The sequence below is a fragment of the Carettochelys insculpta genome, chromosome 29 (assembly GCF_033958435.1).
Source record: "Carettochelys insculpta isolate YL-2023 chromosome 29, ASM3395843v1, whole genome shotgun sequence".
Taxonomy (NCBI): Eukaryota; Metazoa; Chordata; order Testudines; family Carettochelyidae; genus Carettochelys; species Carettochelys insculpta.
In genome coordinates, this window is record NC_134165.1 from 12,391,274 (window position 1) to 12,410,435 (window position 19,162).

The 19,162-nt window shown below is 47.8% G+C and overlaps 1 protein-coding gene across 1 annotated transcript; it reads left to right on the forward strand.

The window, feature by feature from the left end:
* Window positions 1-1,142: 1,142 nt before the first annotated feature.
* On the forward strand, window positions 1,143-18,315 carry LOC142003481 (keratin, type II cytoskeletal 6A-like). Its single transcript, XM_074980456.1, has 9 exons — window positions 1,143-1,592; window positions 3,066-3,280; window positions 5,499-5,559; window positions 7,825-7,920; window positions 10,693-10,857; window positions 12,888-13,013; window positions 13,916-14,136; window positions 16,751-16,785; window positions 18,146-18,315. The coding sequence occupies exons 1-9, from the start codon at window positions 1,143-1,145 to the stop codon at window positions 18,313-18,315; spliced, it is 1,539 nt and encodes a 512-aa protein (XP_074836557.1).
* Window positions 18,316-19,162: the final 847 nt, after the last annotated feature.

Genomic DNA, 19,162 nt, shown 5'->3' on the forward strand with positions numbered 1-19,162 from the left:
GGACTTGGTGTCCTTGTAAAGTGCACCCTCTAGCTCAGCAAAGTGTAATGGGAATCATGCAGGGATCACAGGACAAAATCCTCTGGCCTGGGTAATGCTGGAGGTAGGTTGGGTGGCCTCTGGCTTTAAAACTCTATGAATCTGTTTTGGGCTCTGAGGGGGCAATGAATAAGCAAATTTCTGAAGGAACCCCAACCTCATGGTAACTCCAAGTGGGTGGGAATTGGCGTTTTCATCCAGTAGCAAATTTATTTCTGAGGAGGGAGAACCAAAGGCTGAGAAGGAAACCACACTTGTTGTTGGCAGAACAGAAAATTCCAAATTCTTTTTTTTTGTGTGGAGTCATCCGCCATCTTGGTTTCTCCAGGACAGGCAAGGCTGGTGTGTCAAGCCTTTTTGCCAAGCTGGGAATGGGTACAGGGAGCGGCTCCCTTGCTGATTGATCACCAAAGGAAGGCACACCAAGAATTCATTCCCTCTGGGACACCTGGCATTGATTGCTGCTGGGAGACAGGCTGCTGGGCTAGATGGACCTTTGGTCTGACCCAGCTGGGTCATTCTTATGTTTCTTTGACGAGGGGCAAAGAGGGCTTTAGTGACTTGCCAAGGTCACGCAGGACTTCCATGGTATAGTTCAGGCTTGAGAGTCACCTCCCAGCCCCCATTGACAGGTGAATGCCTGAATCATTGGTCCATCCTCCCTCAAATCCCAGAAAAGCTCACTTCTTTAAGGTTAATCATTTAGCTGAAGCTGCAGTCACTTGTGATTTTAGCTCTGGCGGTCGCTGATCCAACCCTGTGTGGGTTGGCTAACCTGAAGGCCATCTCACAGTGCTTATTTTCTGATTAAAAAAGCACCTCATTTGCCCTGGAATGAAAATCATGTTTGCGAGGGGGGTGTGCTGAGATGAAATTGGTGGTTAGCAAGTTGGAATAAAGAATGGGCTTCCTGCCAGGCCAACCAAGCCCATGAATAGCTGAAATTGTTTTCTTTATACCTGCTTATCCAACCCCAGCGCTAAGACATAAAAAGGAGGATGGAGCCACTGTCATGTCAGAAGGGCTCTTCCTCCTCTTCCGATCCCGCGCTCACACTGCCGCTTTGCTCCTAGTTCTCTGGCGCTCTCCTGGAACCAGCCAGCATGAGTCGGCAACTGAATGCCAGAGCACGAGGTTGCAGCAGTGTATCCGCTATTGTTTCCAGGTCTGGCTGCACCTCTCTGAGCCGAGGAAGAAGTGGACTTCGTGGCTTTGGCAGCAGAAGTCTCTACAATCTAGGCGGGACTAAAAGCATTTGTACCAGCCGGGCAGGGGAAGGCAGGTGGCTTGGAAGTGGTTTTGCTGGTGGATTTGGTATCAGTGGGTCTGGTGGCTTTGGCGGTGGTGGGTGGTTCAGTGGAGGACTGGGGAGCGGTAGGCTCAGCTCTGGGTTCCCCTTTTGCCCTCCTGGTGGCATCCAAGAGGTGACCATCAATCAGAACCTGCTGGTACCACTCAACCTGGAGATCGACCCGGAGATCCAAGAAGTCCGAGTGTGGGAGAGGGAGCAGATTAAGACCCTCAATGACAAGTTTGCCTCCTTCATCGACAAGGTGGGGCTTATAGTTTATTAATCATTCTAATTGTCATAGACTCATAGAATTGGAAAGAACCTTGAGAGGTCGTCAACTCTAGTCCCCGGCACTTATGGCAGGGCGAAGCACCATCTAGATCAAGGGTAGGCAATATTTTTTTGATGGGAAGGCACACCAAGAATTTGGTAAGCGTTCAAGGGCTGTGCTCTTCCATGGTATTAATGGAGGATGTGCTGGGTCTGGGGTAGAGGTTGGCTGCAGATAGGGACCTTGTGGTGCAGGATCTAGGAGGAAGTTGTGAGCTGAGTAGGATATTGGGGTAAAGGGGGTATGAGGTAGGAGTGCAGGAGAGGTGGGCAGAGGGTTTGGGTTACATGGGATTGGGGTCACACAAGCGGGCTCTAACCAGGAAATTCTTACCTGACAGCAGCCTCCTTGTCTTCCATGCCCTGGCAGGCCACCCAGAGCAGCTGGCTACAGGGCCATATGCTTCTGTGAACAGCTGTGAGCCTGGACACGCGGGGAGAGGTACTTCCAGCACTGCCTGTTCTCCAGATGGAAACTGGCCATTGGAAGCTGCAAGATTTTGCTGGCTGCAGCATGCAAAGCTTCTCTCTCCCTCCCTCCAGGTTCACAGACAAACAACTAGCAAAAAGGGTGGAGGTATTTACACCAGGCAGGGTTTACCCCACCCTCTTTAGCCCAGGGAACCAACACTTTGTCAATTACAGTGGCGGCCAACCAGTTAGGGGCTAAGAGCCATGGGTAGAGTGCAAAGAGCTGCGTGTTATGGATTGATTTTTATCCATAGGTCTATTGATTGATCACTAGATAAAAACAAATATATAATATGTGGCTCAGTGGCCTCCCCTTCCCCACCAGAGTCTGGCACCCTTAGGCGCCCACTCAAACGCGATGCCGGCAACTCACCAGAGCTGCCGCCACCACCACCACGCGCTTCTCCGACCAAGCCCTGGGGTGCGTGCAGAGAGTGGCGGGCGGCACTCCCAATGCGCCGCTCCAAGCACGAGCCGCATTTAATTGCTCAAACAGCCGCATGTGGCTTGAGAATCACTGGTTGGCTGCCCCCGGTCTATGAGACCATTAAAGATTCTGCAAGCAGCTGTACGCTTGAGTGCGAGCTTAGATTTAAGCCTCTGCTTATGTCTCTCTGAAATCACCACCCCCTTATTATTCCATTCCTATGCACAGATGTGTATGGGGAGCTATTGATCCATGTACTGGTTGACTGAGAGAGGAGTGTTCGGGGGTAGACTGACAAAAGGACAAACAGACAGATGCGACCAATCTTGGATTTTCCTTTCTGTTGTACTGAACATAGTAAATGATCAAACCCTTGCATAGGCCTAGCCAAGATGTCCCTGATGCTGGAATGGGAGAGGAGCGGGTTGCTAGGGTTACTAACCAGCTAGTGTTCTGGGGCACCAGCTCCAACCCCTGGAACCTCTTTTCTGTGTGTGTGGATCTCAGGTCCGATTCCTGGAGCAACAGAATACAGTCCTGGCAACCAAATGGAATCTGCTGCAGCAGCAGCCCACCTCCTGCCCCGGGGAGAACGTGGTGCCCGTCTTCGAGGCCTACATCAGAGGGCTAAGGAAGCAGCTTGATGGCCTGGCGGGGGAGAAGAGACGGCGAGGCCCTGAACTGAAGAACTTGCAGGACCTCGTGGAGGACATGAAACGCAAGTAGGTGGAGAAAAGCCCTGGGTCGTGCTCATGTTCTAGGGCGTGGTATTTCGTCTCCTAAAGGTGCAGCTAGGCACCTAATGCGGGTCTCATCAGCACCCAAGTGCCCGGCTTCCCACGTGCTTTGGAAAATTCCCTGAGGGGCTTGTGACAGGGCTGCCGCTTTCTGAGCATCTCCTCAGGGCCAGAGGTCCCCCTGGAGTGCTGTCTCCCGGTTGTCCCTGCTGAGCTCCACCAACTCTTGTGACGCTTGAGGCTGGTTGCACAGCTGTGGGTGGGTCCGTGTAGTCCTTAGTGCCTCAGAAATAAATTGCGGGATTGCCATCCCCCGGGGAATAGACCAGTGTCTCTCTCCTCTGCTCCCTCATGTGGCACATCTGTTCTCCACTCAATGGCTACTCCTAGCTGGCTTCCTTCTCCTACTTCCTCTCACCTGCTGTGAGGTAGAAGGCTGTCTCCATACTGCCCTTGTCCAGAGAAATTCTTTTAGGCTGGAAGAGAGGGGAGCGAGCCCTCTACTAATTCCCTGCGCCTGCGACCTCTTTTTCACTACAAGGTCGTTCCCTGTGTCTTTGTTCCTTCCGGCTGCCTGGGAAGGGGGGTTCTGGCCCTCTACGCTTTTCAGGACCAGAATGTGCTATGATAGCGCCGGTCGACATCTTTAGCAATGTTCTCTTGCATTTTTTGCATCCATGTGTGAAATTTTGTTACGTGCACTGAGGCACTTAAAGAGGCGCACCAGCAATAGAAACACACGCTGCCCCTTGTGGGTGGCTGTGATTGCTCTGCTGATCAGCTGGATGGCACCTGAATCTCTTCTGGGTGTCTGTCCAATGCTTAGCTTACAGGGACCACTGATCTTTAGGGACATAGACACCTTTAAAATTCTGGTCCTTGGATACTGCTGAACGCTTAGGCTAGGAAAGCTTCGACTCTTGTCTTCCACTGTTGGTGTATGTGGATCGCAACCCCTCCCCCAATACATACACACTGGAAAAATCTCAGTCATTGTGAATCAGAATTTACTGACCTGGAAAATAAGAAAACCACTGCACGAGACTGAGAGTCCCCTCTTCACAGGTATAAAATGTCCTGTAAATGCCTCCTCTAAACAATTATTATCTGAACTTCTGACCCATGATTGCTTTCCATAGAGGCCATTTAAATCAAACGCATTTATTTAAATCATATTTAAAACCCCTCATTTTGAGCAACTGTGGGCATTTAAATTGGAAAAAAAATGCTTAAAGAAGCTCTAAAATGGACATCCTGGTTACCTGCCAAATGATAAAAATGTAAAAATCGTATTCTGCCAAGCCTTACGATCATTCTACACAGGTATCTCGGAATGAGTCTCTGGATGTCTTGCATCATTCAAGAGTGCTGCAGAGGCTGGATGAGAGATGTGAGCCTGACAATGGGCAAAAGGGGGTTCTAACGAGAATGGAGAGAGGCTGTTCTCAGTCGTGACTGATGGAAGAACAAGGAACAATGGTCTCAAATTACACAGGGAGAAGTCTAGGTTGAATATTAAGAAAAACTATTTCACCACGAGGGTGGTGAAGCACTGGAATGTGTTGCCTAGGGAGGTGGTAGAATCTCCATCTCTAGAAGTTTTTAAGTCCAGGCTTGACAATGTCCTGGCTGGGATGATTTAGTAGAGGTTGATCTTGCTTTGGGCAAGGAGCTGGACTTGATGACCTCCTGAGGTCTCTTCCAGCCCTAGGATTCCATGATTCTATGAAAAAAGGGTGCTGGTTTTTCAAATGTGCTGAATTTTGGCCTAACTCTCGTCACATGGGAATTACGAGGAAAAGAGGAGTGGAGTTACACCAGCAGGGAATACTTTTCAAATAATCCCACCTGGCATCTCTGTCAATGCAGGGACAGATTGCAAATGCAAATGCAACTGGTTGGAAAAATGACATGGGAACTCTGCTTTGGGATAAAATGGGGAAAACTAATTTTGCTTGGGAAATTGTACCCAAAGTTGGACAAGAATTCCTACAAAGGGAAAAATAGTGAAACCACACACACACACACACACACACACACACACACACACACACACACACACACACACACACACACACACACACACACACACACACACAATGTTTCTGAAAGTTTTCATTGCAAATTTAAGTTTACATTTTTGCTTACATTACTTAGGACAGATTGGTTGTGAATTGCTGGATATTGTCTTCTGTCCTGACAGATACGAAGAGGAAATCACCAGGCGCACAGCAGCAGAGGATGAGTTTGTGCTGCTGAAGAAGGTGAGCGTTATATTTGGAGTCGCCCAGTTTAGGAAGAAATCGCTTGAGCACAGAGAGCTGCAACAGTTGCAAGTTCCCCATTTATTCCATCACTCAGAACAAGGGAGAACGAACCAGAACTGGCTGGGAGAACCCCCTAATGATCTGACTCAGTTACAACAAAATCTATCACTAGGACAACCCAATGCGTAACAGTGAGGCACATCTTAGCACACGTGAGGGGGTGGTTATCTCTGCTCCAGTCTCAGAGTTGCTAATTGGAGCATAGGCAGATGGTCCCACGGTTAGGGGGCTGGGCTAGGATTCAGAACACTTGAGTTTTCCTCCAGGCTGTGATCTTGGGCAAACCATTTCCTGCATCTGTCTTATCCATTTAGTGTGCAAAGCTGTCGAATGCAGAGATACTGCCTTACTATGTATTTGTACAGCACAAAGGTGGGGCCTGAACAATATCCCCCCTAATTTTGTTCTATCCGTGTAGAATAAATTTTGTTCTGGGCATTAAGGCACATGCCAATGTGCACCACCAGTAGAAACATGTTGCCAGCTGTAGGTGCTTTGCTAATCAGCTGGGCAGCACTGGATTCTCTTTTGGGTGATCGCCCACACACTCAGCTTGCAGGGAACACTGGTCTTGATTGTAATGTATTGAAAACTGTTAACATTGCAAGCTCTCTTTTTATGTTTGATGAGCTTCCTGCTCTTGTTAGCAGGCTGTGGGGATTCTGTAGGAAATTGTTCTATTTTGGCTTTGTACAGTTGCTCTGCAAAGAATCCGTCCTAGAGCAACATGACCTGGGTATCTCCTTGTCAGGGAGCAGCCTGATTTGTCTCTGTCTGACTTTGGTCCTGGTGCATTAAGTTCTGGATTCTAAGAAACAAAATAATGTAAATTTGCAACCTTCCAGAAGCGGGGTTTTTTTAATCCTTTTTCTTACTTTTCTGTGTGTATGCCAGGAAAATAATAACTATGTTGACAGGAGGAGACCAGTGTGCAAATAAAATAAAAACAATAGAAACTTTGGTAAGAAGGGAAGTGGCTTTAAACATGTGCTGTTAGGAAAATACTTGGCCATTGGCATACATTGACGGCTTTGCAGTACAGCGGTTAATGCAAGAGACTGTGAGCCAGGGCATCTGAATGCTATTGGCGTGCCGAAAAACTCTGTGCAACTTGCTTTCCTGGTTTTATGAATCAGTTTCCCCATTTGAAAGAGGCAGATAATGCTCATCTACTGAATTGGGAGGGAAGGGCATGTAATGCAGCTAATGAATGTTTAAAAATTTTGGGTGACAGACTTCCAAAAAGTATAAAACAGACTATAGAAAGTTTGGTTTGATTTGATTTATTACTAGCTGTGTTTGTCTAAGAATTGGATTCATAATCCAGTCTATGGCTAGGAATGCAGGTATCTTTGCAAATGGGTGAGAGGTGAATATTACATACTGATAGGGACACAGTAATAAAAAATAGGTTGACCTGCAGTTGTAGGAGACTGGACTCGGTGACCTTGAAGGTCCCCTACCCTCCTGTATCCCTATGAATCAAAGCTGGGATCTAGGAGATGCTGCTGAGTGTCACCTTGCTGTTCCCACCCACTGCCTTGCTGTGAACCAACTGGAGAGATGATGAAACCTGAAGTTTTGTGCTGGAGGCTTCCCTGGAATGGGTCTCCTAGAGGAACACCCTGTGTAACCTACATACCTACTGGGTGTGGGTCCCTGTCCCATGCAATGGCACCGAGACCACTTACAGAGAGAAGGAATGAGTCTGCTCTGCAGCCTTAGCTGAGAGCCAGCTGGCTTTTAGCTCACACTGTAGAGGCTCCTGCAGCAAGCTCCAGAGGTCCCAGCTTCGAGGCCACCTGTCGGGGCGGTTCCACCTGCACTCTGATGGGTTAGGGCTTCCTATTTAAGACCAAAGAGAGGCACAGGAAGTTGCCTGCATCAATGAGCTCTCCCTAACTGCTACATGGGATGCTGCTTTCTGGCCTGGCTCCTGAACCCTGCGTTCCTGGTTCTCATCCGACTGGCCTCTGACTCTTGGCTTGAGTCTCATTCCTGTTCCTGTCGCTAGCTCTGGCTGTTTACATTCTGGCCCCGGTGTACGTTGTGCTGGTCATTAATGTTTTGCACCCACTTGGTAGGTACTTCATCTTAGCGGAAGTAAAGGAGCCAGGCAGTGAGCAATCAGCCTTCCCTGCTCTCGAAACAGTCACTTCTTTCCTTAAGCCTGAAAGAATGATCTCTGCTGCCATTTTGCAGGACTTGGATGCTGGCTACATCATGAAGGTAGAGATGGAGGCTAACGTGGCTGCCATGACAGCTGAGATCAACTTTCTGACAGCCCTGTACGAGGAGGTGAGGATGTTCGCCGAACTCCAAATCCTGACAGATGCACCACAAACTATCTAGCAGTTGACTTACCTTTTTCTAGGGTTGTGTCTACACTACAAAAATAAGTTCAGCCTTGCTTACTTTGAAGTACAACTTTGAAGTAAGCAACTTCAAAGCTGAGCGTCTACACACACCCTACTTTGAAGTTAAACTTCAAAACAGGGCACTATTGCATTCCTGGGAATGGAGTAAGGACTTCGAAGTAAGGGAAAATGTGTGTAGACTCTCTGTTGGCTACTTCGATGTAGTGCCTAACTTCGAAGTTAACTTTGACATTAGTTCTTAGTGTAGACATGCCGTAGGAGACCCGAAGGGTGTGTCTACACAACAAAGTTATTTGGGAATAATGGCTGCTGTTCCAAAATTACTTTGAGTGTCTACACAATGCACCTGTTGTTTAAAATAATTTTGAAATAGTGGACAGCTTGTTTCACATTTGGTAAACCTCATTCTATGAGGAATAGCGCCTGTACCGTAACAGATATTTCAGAATAGCAGCTGTGTAGATAGGGAATAGGAGCTATTTCAAAAGAAGCTGTTCTGGAAGAGCTTATTCTAAAATAACACTGCTGCCTAGACATAATATTTTGGATTAGAACCCCTTGAAGAACTAACCCGAAATAGGCCCTATTGTGTTTGGACACGCTATTTTGGAATGAATGTTGCTTGCCTTGGGGCTTCCCTGTAGCATGGATGTGTTATTCTGGAATATCTTATTTTGGAATAATAACCCTGGAATAAGCTATTCTGGAATAACTCTATATTGTAGACATACCCAAAGGCTGTCTACACTTGCATTCCTCTTTCGAAAGAGGAATGCAAATCAAAAATGCAAACGAGGCACTGATATACATATCTCATGATTCATGTGCATACCCTCTTTTCGGAAGAGATTCTTTCGAAAGAGAAAGAAAGCCGCGTAGACGGGACTCTTTCAAAAATAAACCCCATCTTCGCAAGACCCCTTCTTCCTCAAACAAAATCGAATGCGAGCTGTTAGACTCTCCCCGTCTCTGGAGGTTCAGCTCAACCTGTTCATCCTTAAAGCTCTGGAGGTCACCTATTCATTCTGTGGTGCGTTGGCCAGGAAGTTGCTTGCTGTACTAAGATCTACCTGAGAATAATATCCTAATTAGGTATATACTAGGAAGCAGTGTTCCCTGTAAGCTGAGCGCTAGGGTGGACACCCAGGAGAGATTCAGGCGCTGCCCCGCTGATTGGCAGAATTCCCACAGGCAGCAGCATGCATTTTTAGGGGTGGTGCACGTCTGCACATAAAATTGATTCTGTCTGTGGATGGAAAAAAAGTTAAAGAACACTGCCAGGAAATAATGACAGAGACAAGTGACTCAGCTGATTGATGTGGACTTTGAGGCCTGTTATATAAAAATGGTCCCATGAAAGTTCTGCCTAAAGTTGAATAGCAACAGAGAGAAAGCCCTGCTAGTTTATATACTATCAAAACAAAAAAGCAGTCCCGTAGCACTTTAAAGACTAACAAAATAAATTATTAGGTGATGAACTTTTGTAGGACAGACCCACTTCCTCAGATCATAGCCATAACAGAATAGACTGTTCTGGCATGGCTGCGGTCTGGAGAAGTGGGTCTGTCCCACAAAAGCTCACCTAATAAATTATTTTGTTAGTTTTTAAAGTGCTACTTGACTGCTTTTTTGTTTTGACTACCTAAAGTTGTTGTGATAAGTAAACTCTGGGGCAAAGTTAGATGTTTTCAGTCAGGCAAATCAACCATCAGCTTCCTGTTTGAATAAGACACGAGTACAAGAGGGTAAGGCCTGTGATAGCCAGCTGGCTAGAAAATCCATGAGAAGAGATGACAGATGGAGTGGGGAATGGGGGAGAAATACATAGAGAACAGTGAGAGATGATGACTGAGATGAGAGCAACAAGTTTCTGGTGAGAAGCCTAGGACTGAAAGGGAGCTCGAGAGGCCCAGTCCCCTGCACGCAAGGCAGAACTAAGTATTATCTAGTGCATCTCAGACGTGCACTTGTCTAGCCTGCTCTAAGCATCTCCAATGATGGAGATGCTACAGTCTCTCTGCCATATGAAGAAAGGTTAAAAAGACTGGGACTTTTCAGCTTAGAAAAGAGGAGATGAAGGGGAGGGGAGCTGTGATAGACGTCTATAAAACCATGACTGGTGTGAAGAAAGGGAATAAGGAAAAGTTACTTATTTGTTCCCATAACATAAGAACTAGGGGGTCACCAAAGGAAATGAACGGGCAGCAGATTTAAAACCAACAAAGGGAAGTTTTCCTTCACACAGCGCATGGTGGGCCTGTGGAACAACTCGCCAGAGGATGTTGTGAAGACCAGGACTTGAAGAGGGTTCAGGAAAGAACTAGGTAAATTCATGGAAGACAGGCCCATCGATGGCGATTAGCCAGGCTGGGTAGGAAAGGTGTCCTCAGCCTCTGGTTGTCAGAGGCTGGAAAGGGATGACAGGAGATGAATCACTTGAAGAGTCCCTGTTCTGTTCACTGCTGGGTTATCTGGCATTGGCCGCTGTCGGAAGACCGGACACTGGGCTAGATGGACTTTTGGTCTGACCTAATATGGCTGTTATGTTCTCGCTTGGCCTTTACTCAACTGCCTTGACTGTTTGATAATTTTCCCCAATGTTCAACCTAAACAACCCTTGCTGCAACTTAATCATCATCTGGAATCTTGAGAGAACGGGTGAGTTGCTGATGGGGGGCTTTGTGACGTGCAGGAATTAGCACAGGTGCAAAGACAGATCAGTGACACCAGCGTTATCTTATCTATGGACAACAACCGCGCCCTGGATCTGGACAGCATCATTGCTGAGGTGAAGGCTCACTATGAGGAGATGGCTGCCAGGAGCCGAGCTGAAGCCGATGCCACGTACCAAGGCAAGGTGAGTCATCTTGTGGCTTCAAGGCATGGAGCCATGCAATGCTCATGGCTTTGACACACGCAGTAGAGGCAGACAGATCTACCCTGCACCTGTTCTGCAAATTCCCCACACCTCCTGACTCTTTCACGCACCATCCATGGCCCCACACAGCAGCAGGATCTCCTCGTTCGCCGTCTCCTGGCTATGGCCAAGGTGGCCGTTCACAGGAACTGGAAGAGGAGGCTGGCTCAGGGGGCCATGTTGTCCCTTGCTCCTCTCACACATCTGGGCAGAGTTCCTTTGAGCAGTGTCCACTGGTTCCCTCGACACCTTCAGGGAGCAGTGGGTGTTGTCCAGGGCTCTCTGCTCGGTGTCCCGTTTGTGCCTTATGATCTCCATGCCCATCCCTGCTTTTAGTTTTTAGTTCTCCCTGGAATTTATTTGGGGTCCCATGTTTAGTGGATCCCCCTTGTGAAGGGGGGTCTTATAGCTGTGAGCCCACCCATGTTCGGCCCCCCAACAGGACTTGTTCTGCCGCTAAAGTGGAGTTCTGCAACTCAGAACCATTTAGATCTATCATGATAAACCCAAGGCAGGTGGCTGCAATAGCTTGATGTCAGGGGCGGGGAAGATATACCAGGAGCTGGGTGGATGGCTTTCTGTTTCCTGGATAAACCACCACAGACTGCTGCCATGTGATCAAGGCAGGCACGTGAGAATAATTAAGAGCTTTCCTGAAGCAGCAGACTAATTGGGCACCTGCAGCCCATGAAAGCCAGCTGGGATATTTTACAAGGTTCCCCTCAGGTAAGGGCGGGAGAAGCTTGGAGGACCCAGAGGAGGAAGTGTGTTGCTGGAGCACTGAGGAAAGCAGGTTTGTGCTACAGAGGGGAAGAGTTGCCCGGGTACCAGGGAGATGGTACAAGGGGAAGTGGCCCAGAGAAAAGGCTGAGGTACTGGGGCTAGGATCAAAATCCCATTGTTTGCTGCTCCCTAGGGTCCCTGAACCAGAAACCTGGAGTAGTGGATGGGCCTCCCCACACCACAGAAGGTCTGCTCCTGGAAAGTGGGGGGCAGGATTATGGATGGGGTTTACCCTAATCCTTTGTGCCAGTGATGAGGACAGCTCAGTAAGCTGTGACCCTGGCCTCTAGGAAAAGGCACGAGGCTGTGTGGAGGGTCAAAGTAAGCCTCGGAGGCATGCCAAGGTGGAAAAGTACCTCAAAAGTTACTTGAGTAAAAGTACAGCTGCTTTGGAGGGGAATGTACTTAAGTACAAGTCACTGACAGCCATGTGGAAAACCACTTGAGTAAAGATGCGCACACATCACATCTTGATTGTACTCAAGTATCCAGAAGTGAAAGCAGCTGCACTTTTACCAAGTAAATTTTGGGGTGCTTTGCCACCTCTGCCTAGGAACACAGACCCCTTGGGGGCATTGCCGCAGTATTAAATATAATTAATATGTTTATTGTCGTGAAGTATGTAATGACTTGATGACCTCCTGAGGTCTCTTCCAACCCTACGATTCCGTGATTCAACGATGTCTAGTCTGACAGGTCCTTTTGACCTCTTAGTGACATCTGAAAAGCAACTTATTGCTCAGCTACTGTAGTATGTATTCGTCCTCACAATACCCCCTTGAGGCAGGGATTTTTTCCATTGTATAGATGGGGAAACTGAGGCCCAGAATAACTGGCCCAAGGTGTCTCAAAGTCAGTGGTAGACCATGGAATTGAGCCAGGGCCTCTCAAGTTCCAGTGAAGTACCAGTACAGGATACAATACACACATCCCTGCCACATCAGCTCAAGATGCTGTGAAAAATACCATTGATTCCTAGGGCTGGAAGCGACTTCAAGAGGTCATCCAGTCCAGCCCCCTGCCTAAATCATCTCCTGTGGACTGGATCATCCCTGCAAAAACAGGGCACAGCAGGGCCAAGCCCTCGGAGTGCTTGTTGCCTCTTGGAATTAGCCCTGATTGGATGAGATCTGCCTTTGCAAAAAATAAAATCTCTTCCAAGAATTCTCTTTTTTCCTGGTTGTCAGTTTCAGGAACTTCAGGCTGCTGCTGGGAAACATGACAGTGATCTGAAAAACTCCAAGCTGGAGATCTCGGAGCTGACTTGGCGGATCCGCCGGCTGCGGGCGGAACTTGAGCGTGTGAAAAAACAGGTAGAATAAGCTCACTTTGAGCCCTGGCCAGGAGCAATGGTCCCAGTAATTTTTTCCATGCATGGTTGGAATAAATTTTGTGTGCGCTGAGGCCTGTGTAGATGTGCACCACACCCATGGAAACACATGCTGCTAGCTCTGGAAGCTCTGCTAATCAGCTGGGCAGCATTTGAATCTCTCCTGGGCAGCCGCCCAAGCACTCAGTTTATAGGGATCACTAGCCAAGCACACAATTGTGCCAAATAACGAGCAGTCCCGTGGCACCTGAGAGACAAACACATTTATTAGCTTTCATGGGTAAAACTCATCCGATGAAGTGGATTTTACCCACCAAAGCTCCTGCTCTAATAAATGTGCTAGTCTCTCAGGTGCCACAGGACTTCTCGTTGTTTGTGATGCTACAGACTAACATGCAACCCCTCTGAGACTATAAAACAAGCATGTTCACCATGAACTGGAGCCGGGAAGAATTTTTCATGCCAGCCATTTTATGTGGATGTAACTCTTCTGCCAGAGAAAAGTTGGCAGCAACCAGGGCCAGGCTCAATATTTAGGAGTTTCTTTCCAACAATATAATACTAAGCTAGCTCAAGTCTCCATTCAGGTGACCCTTTTCAGATGCAGAGTCTAACCTGTTCTGAAGCAATAGCTGCTATAGGAAATCAGCCACATTATTCTGAAGATACATTTATTGTTCAAGCCAACTAGCCACACTCAGCCGGCCAAATAGCCGCATGAGGTTAGGTGATCCAAAGGTCAGACGATAAAATGTGAATTTAAAAGTCTTAAGGCCTGCTTCAAAAGTCCATAGGCTGGCGTCAATAGGAAGAAACTCATTGATGGTCATGGGGCTCCGGATCAGGAGCCGAGAATGCCCAGGTGAGCTTGCTTCCTTCTTGCAGAGCGCCAAGCTGCAGTCGGCTCTTGCTGAGACAGAAGAACGTGGGACACTTACCCTCCAAGATGCTAAGGACAAGCTGCTGGACTTGGAGACTACCCTGCAGAAAGCTAAGGAGGAGACGGCTCGTTTGCTGTGGGATTACCAGGAGCTCTTGAATATCAAGCTGGCCCTAGACATTGAGATTGCCACCTATAAGACGCTGCTGGAGGGAGAAGAATGCCGGTGGGTGCAATATACATAAGGGTCCTGACATTTAAAAGTCAGACACAGTTACTGTGAGTGTACATCAGGGGTCAGCAACCCCCAGTACAGGTGTCAAGAGTGGCACATAAGCCGATTTTCATCAGCGCAAGAGGTGGGAGTTCAGCTCTGCCCTGCCTCCCCCATGTGGCTGGGAGCTTGCGCAAAGCCACGCCGCCTGTGGATTAACAATAGACCAGCTGATGCTACCAACCACCACCTAAATGGTAAAACTCTGCGTCTTCGTTTACTTATTAGCAAAGCTGTTGTAAGTAGGACTATTAGTGACTTTAAAAAGGATCACCACAACTAGGACTCAGAGAGGTCAGAAGGTCAAACTTCAGCACATTGCCTTGGAAAAGCTGTTGAACCTTGGTGTGTATATTTTTTTCCTGGCAATAATTGTATTTGAGTTTGTGCTGGCTGAGCCCACCAAACTGAAATATTTCACAGCATTCTGTCGCTTCCATCGATATTTTCCTGGAAAATAATCGACGCATTTTGTTTCGACTTTAACTTATTTGAAATGAAAGGAAATCAAAGCAAAAGGTTTCCAAAAGTTCAGCGTTTGCTTCTGGAATGTGTCATTTTGTCTAGTTTAGAAAAGAGAGGACTGAAAGGGGACATGATAGCGGTTTTCAAGTACCTAAAAGGGTTTTACAAGGAGGAGGAAAAGAATTATTCTCCTTGGCCTCTGACATTTGGACCAGAAGCAATGGGCTTAAACTGCAGCAAGCGAGGTGTCGGTTGTACATTAGGAAAAACTTCCTAACTGTCAGGATGGTTAAGCACTGGAATAAATTGTCTAGAGAGATTGTGGAATCTCCATCATTGGAGATATTGAAGAGCAGGTTAGATAAACATCTGCCAGGGATGGTCTAGACCAGTGTTTCTGAAGCTTTTTGAGACCACAGAACACCACACAATATTTTTTTAATGTGGAACACCTATGAAAATGTTATCAAAAAAACCCCCAAACCCAAAACAACAACAAAAAACCCAAACAGCGACAAACACAGCAAAACCAAAAAGAATTAAATCAGGTATCGTAGCAATCAAGAAATAATACTATATCTGGTTTTAACCGCAGCAAATATAGACCATCATTGTATTTTTCTGGCACACCTTTGAGTTGTTCATGGGATGCCAGTGTTCCCTGGAACGTAGTTTCGGAAACACTGTTCTTGATGGTACCTGATCCGCTGTGAGGGCAGGGGACCAGACTAGATGACCTCTCAAGGTCTCTTCCAGTTCCTGTGTTTGATGGTGCTATGATTTACCAAAAAAATCCAGAGATTTTGACTTTTTGGCCCTATTTTGGGTTGAATCTGTGTTTGAAACTGAAGAATCTCTTATGACGTGAAAATTCTGAAATTTGACTGACGACAGGAGATCCAGTGGCTTAGCAAGTATTGAGCTAGAAGAACCAATTAATCCTGTACTAGTCATTGCTTTCCCCCGTGTGACTGCACACTGGCAATCTCCACTGAGCTGCATTTGCTGGCATTTTGCTGGCATAAAGAGGTCTCCAGGCCCTGTGGGAGTCACCAAAACTTGTCCCACATCAACTTTAGAGGCAGGGAAGTCCCTCAAAGGATGAGGGCATCTAAACCGCCCCATTGTGCACACAAACTGAGATTTCTTTCTCTCCATGAGAATCATAGAATCCTGGGTCTGGAAGAGACCGCAGGAGATCAAGTCCAGCCCTCTGACCAAAGCAGGACCAACCCCAGCTAAATCAGCCCAGCCAGGACTTTGTCAAGCATGGATTCAAAAACCTATAGGGATGGGGATTCCACCACTTCTCTAGGTAATGCATTCCAGTGCTTCACCGCCCTGCTAACGAAATAGTTTTTCCTAATATCCAACCTAAACCTTCCCCACTGCAGCTTGAAACCACTGCTGCTTGTTCTGCCATCCGTCACCACTGAGACAGACTCTCTCCATTGTCTTTAGAACTCCACTTCAGGAAGTTGAAGGCTGCTATCAAATCACCCCTCAGTCTTCTCTTCTGCAAACTAAATAAGCCCAAGTCCCTCAGCCGCTCCTTCTAAGTCATGTGCTTCTGTTACCCAATCATTTTGGCTGCCCTCTGCTGGGACTTCTCCAATGCATCCACATCCTTTCTACACTGAGGAGCCCTAAATGAGATGCTGTATTCCAGATGTGGCCTCAGCAGTGCCAAATAAAATGTAATATAGAGTATGACTAGAGCCTTGCAAATTCATGGATATCCGCTTTATATCTGTGGCTCATTTTTGCAGATATGGATGCAAATGCGGATACAAATTTTGTGTTTTGAACCTTGCTAATTTGCAACGTCCCCTTTCTATCTGCGGATGTGGATGAAGATATCTGTGGATCATTTTTTTCAGATGCAGATACCAATTTTGTATCTGTGCAGAGCTCTGCTTGTGACCTCACTAAAATGTAGGACTCGGAGCTACCCTGTGTCCTTTGAAAGCTCTCCTTGTCTAATGTTTGGGGTGAAATTCTGCAGCCACTTAGCTCCTGTTGACTTCAGGTTTTGGAAAGTGTCTATCTTCTAGCAGTCCTACTATGTTAATTACCTGTGTGGTGTTTCCTTCCTCAACAGGATGTCTGGAGAGTGTGCCAGGGCTGTGAACATCTGTAAGTAGCTTGAGCACCTATTTAGTAATGATAAGAACAAGTGACCTAGATGCCTCTGTTCTCCTCCTCCTCCCCAGCCCCACTCAGCACAAGACAGAATAGTTTACAAGCTGGTCTTGTGGTGGTTACTGCTAGCCTTGATTCCAACAATAGAGCAGTTACTGGGCTGCTCTAAATTGCTCCATAGGTGCAGAGTCCTTAATAAACCCAATGGTGAATTGGCAGGATGGTACTACACTACATCACACTCGCTTTTGCAGACAATATGCTGCCTTCCCTGCCCTGACATGCTTATCAACATAGATACGAGAATTCTCCATTGTGCATTGACATCTTGATAATAGACCCATTCCCTTCCCTGAGTGATGCAGACAGGCCATAATTACAGCTGCTTGGAAAATGTTTTCTCTCCCCGTGGAAACTGTAGATATTTTGGGTAAAAATTCAAACTCGGCTATACCCCTGATTGGCAAACCTCATGTGAGTTAACATGATACATGGACCCCTTCTCCTTTATGGGCCGGGCTCCCTGGTCCCATGAAACTACTAGAACAGGGTTGGGCTGGATTTGGCCTGCCATATCTTTCCATCCAGCCTACCCTTGCATTCGGGGGTGGGGCAGGGGAAGGCTTCCCCCACAGCCCTGCCACCAGCAAAATCTCTCATCTCCCACTGGTGGGAAATGGCCAATGGGAGCTGAGATTTTGCTAGCAGCTGAGGCAGTGCAGCCCAATTTCTCAGCTCCCATTGCATGGTTGCTGGACAATAGGAGGTGAGAGATCTTGCTGGGGGTGGGGGCAGTGTGGGAAAACTCCCCAGCCACACAGAGACACATGAAGTGGTCTAGGGTTGCTAGCAAGCCTGGATGCTTGCCTCTGTATGTGCTGCTGGCCAGGAGCTGCTCAGGTAAGCACCTCCCAGCCAGAACCTGCTGCTGCCTCCCCCCAAAACCCCAACTCTCTCTCAGACCCTGCACCCCCTCCTGCTCTGCTCCCCTAGTCCAGAATCCTCTCCTGCATCCATATCTCCTCCTGGATCCTGCACCCCAGTATCCTGTGTCATGTCACAACCCCCCTCCTTCCAACCTTCCTCTCGGTCCCCCCACTGTCTGCTGCACCTCAAGTCCCCATCTGCACCCAACTTCCATCGTAGACCCCGCACCTCCTCCATAGAAAAGTGCAGCCTTTCACCACTTTCCAAAATCTTGGAGTGCCCCGCCCCCCACTAAAAGGAGAGCAAAGAACAGCTGGTGATCTGCTAAACTAACCTGTGACACGGGCCAAAAGAGGGCTTGTGTATGGATTTTGCTTTGCCATTCCCAGGCTGCAGCTGGAATAACGCCAACGTCTTTTTGTTGCAGCAGTGGTCAGCTCTGGCAGCGGGAGAGGGAGAAGCTGGAGAGCAGGAGGCGGCTCTAGCTCTGGAAGTGGAAGAGGCATTGGCGGATACAGCTCTGGAGGCAAGGGAGGTAGCTCCTGTGTGAAAATCGTATCAACTGTGTCTTCCAGCAAAAGAACCACCGTATGCTAAAGCTTGCAGGAACCGTAGTCAGTGGCATTGGGGCATTAGCAGGTTATCTTTAGTGTAGCACAGTGGGTAGTGCACTGGACTAGGACTCCGAAACCCTGAATTCTAATCCCTGCTCTTCCCCTGCCTCTTGGGGAATGTTCTATGTCACTGTTTCTCCATCTATAACATAGGGGGTAATGGTACTGACCTTTTCTGTGCAGAGCTTTGAGATCCGCTGATGAAAAGCGCTCTACACCAGAGCTGCTATTTTGGGATGCAAATGTATCCCAAAGTAGCAAGTCTGCAGCTGACCACTGTGCTCGAAATAGCGCTATTTCAAGCACGGTATTCCAGTTCCGGCTTCCTTCATCATACAAGGGGTAGTGGAAACTTCACGGTAGCTGCTTATTTTGAACCTCGGTGCCATGTGCACGGTAACAAGTTCAAAATAAAGTAACTCGAAAACCAGTTGTGCAATTTGCACAATGCAATCTGCATAAGTTATTTTGCGTTACGGCCACAGTACCATCCTTGCGACCCTGTTCCTTGTGCTTTGGGGAGGCCAAGGTAGCATGAAGGCCAGGGTCGGTGACACTGGCTCCATTTCCCCCTCCCTCACCACCTCTTGGCATTGCTCAGGAGAGGTGGAGGCAGGGTCTTCAGGGAAGGGTGGGAGGAGGGCTTCGGGGAGGGGGAGTGCTTGAGGCGGAGGAGTCTGTGTCTCAGGCCCCACCCACCACCCCAGTAGGGACAGCCCTGTCCTTCATCAAATAATTATTGGGCTCTCCTCCTTGATGTCCTTTTAACCCCCCGCCCGCCATAATTTGACACAGGTGTGAACATTGAAATAGGTCACATCTGAAATGCT

Excerpts from the sequence above, each read along its gene's own strand:
- LOC142003481 (XM_074980456.1), top strand. The coding sequence starts at position 1,143 with ATGAGTCGGCAACTGAATGCCAGAGCACGAGGTTGCAGCAGTGTATCC. Across the intron at positions 7,921-10,692 it reads TGACAGCCCTGTACGAGGAG|GAATTAGCACAGGTGCAAAG; the intron begins GTGAGGATGTTC and ends TGTGACGTGCAG. Across the intron at positions 16,786-18,145 it reads TGCCAGGGCTGTGAACATCT|CAGTGGTCAGCTCTGGCAGC; the intron begins GTAAGTAGCTTG and ends TTTTTGTTGCAG.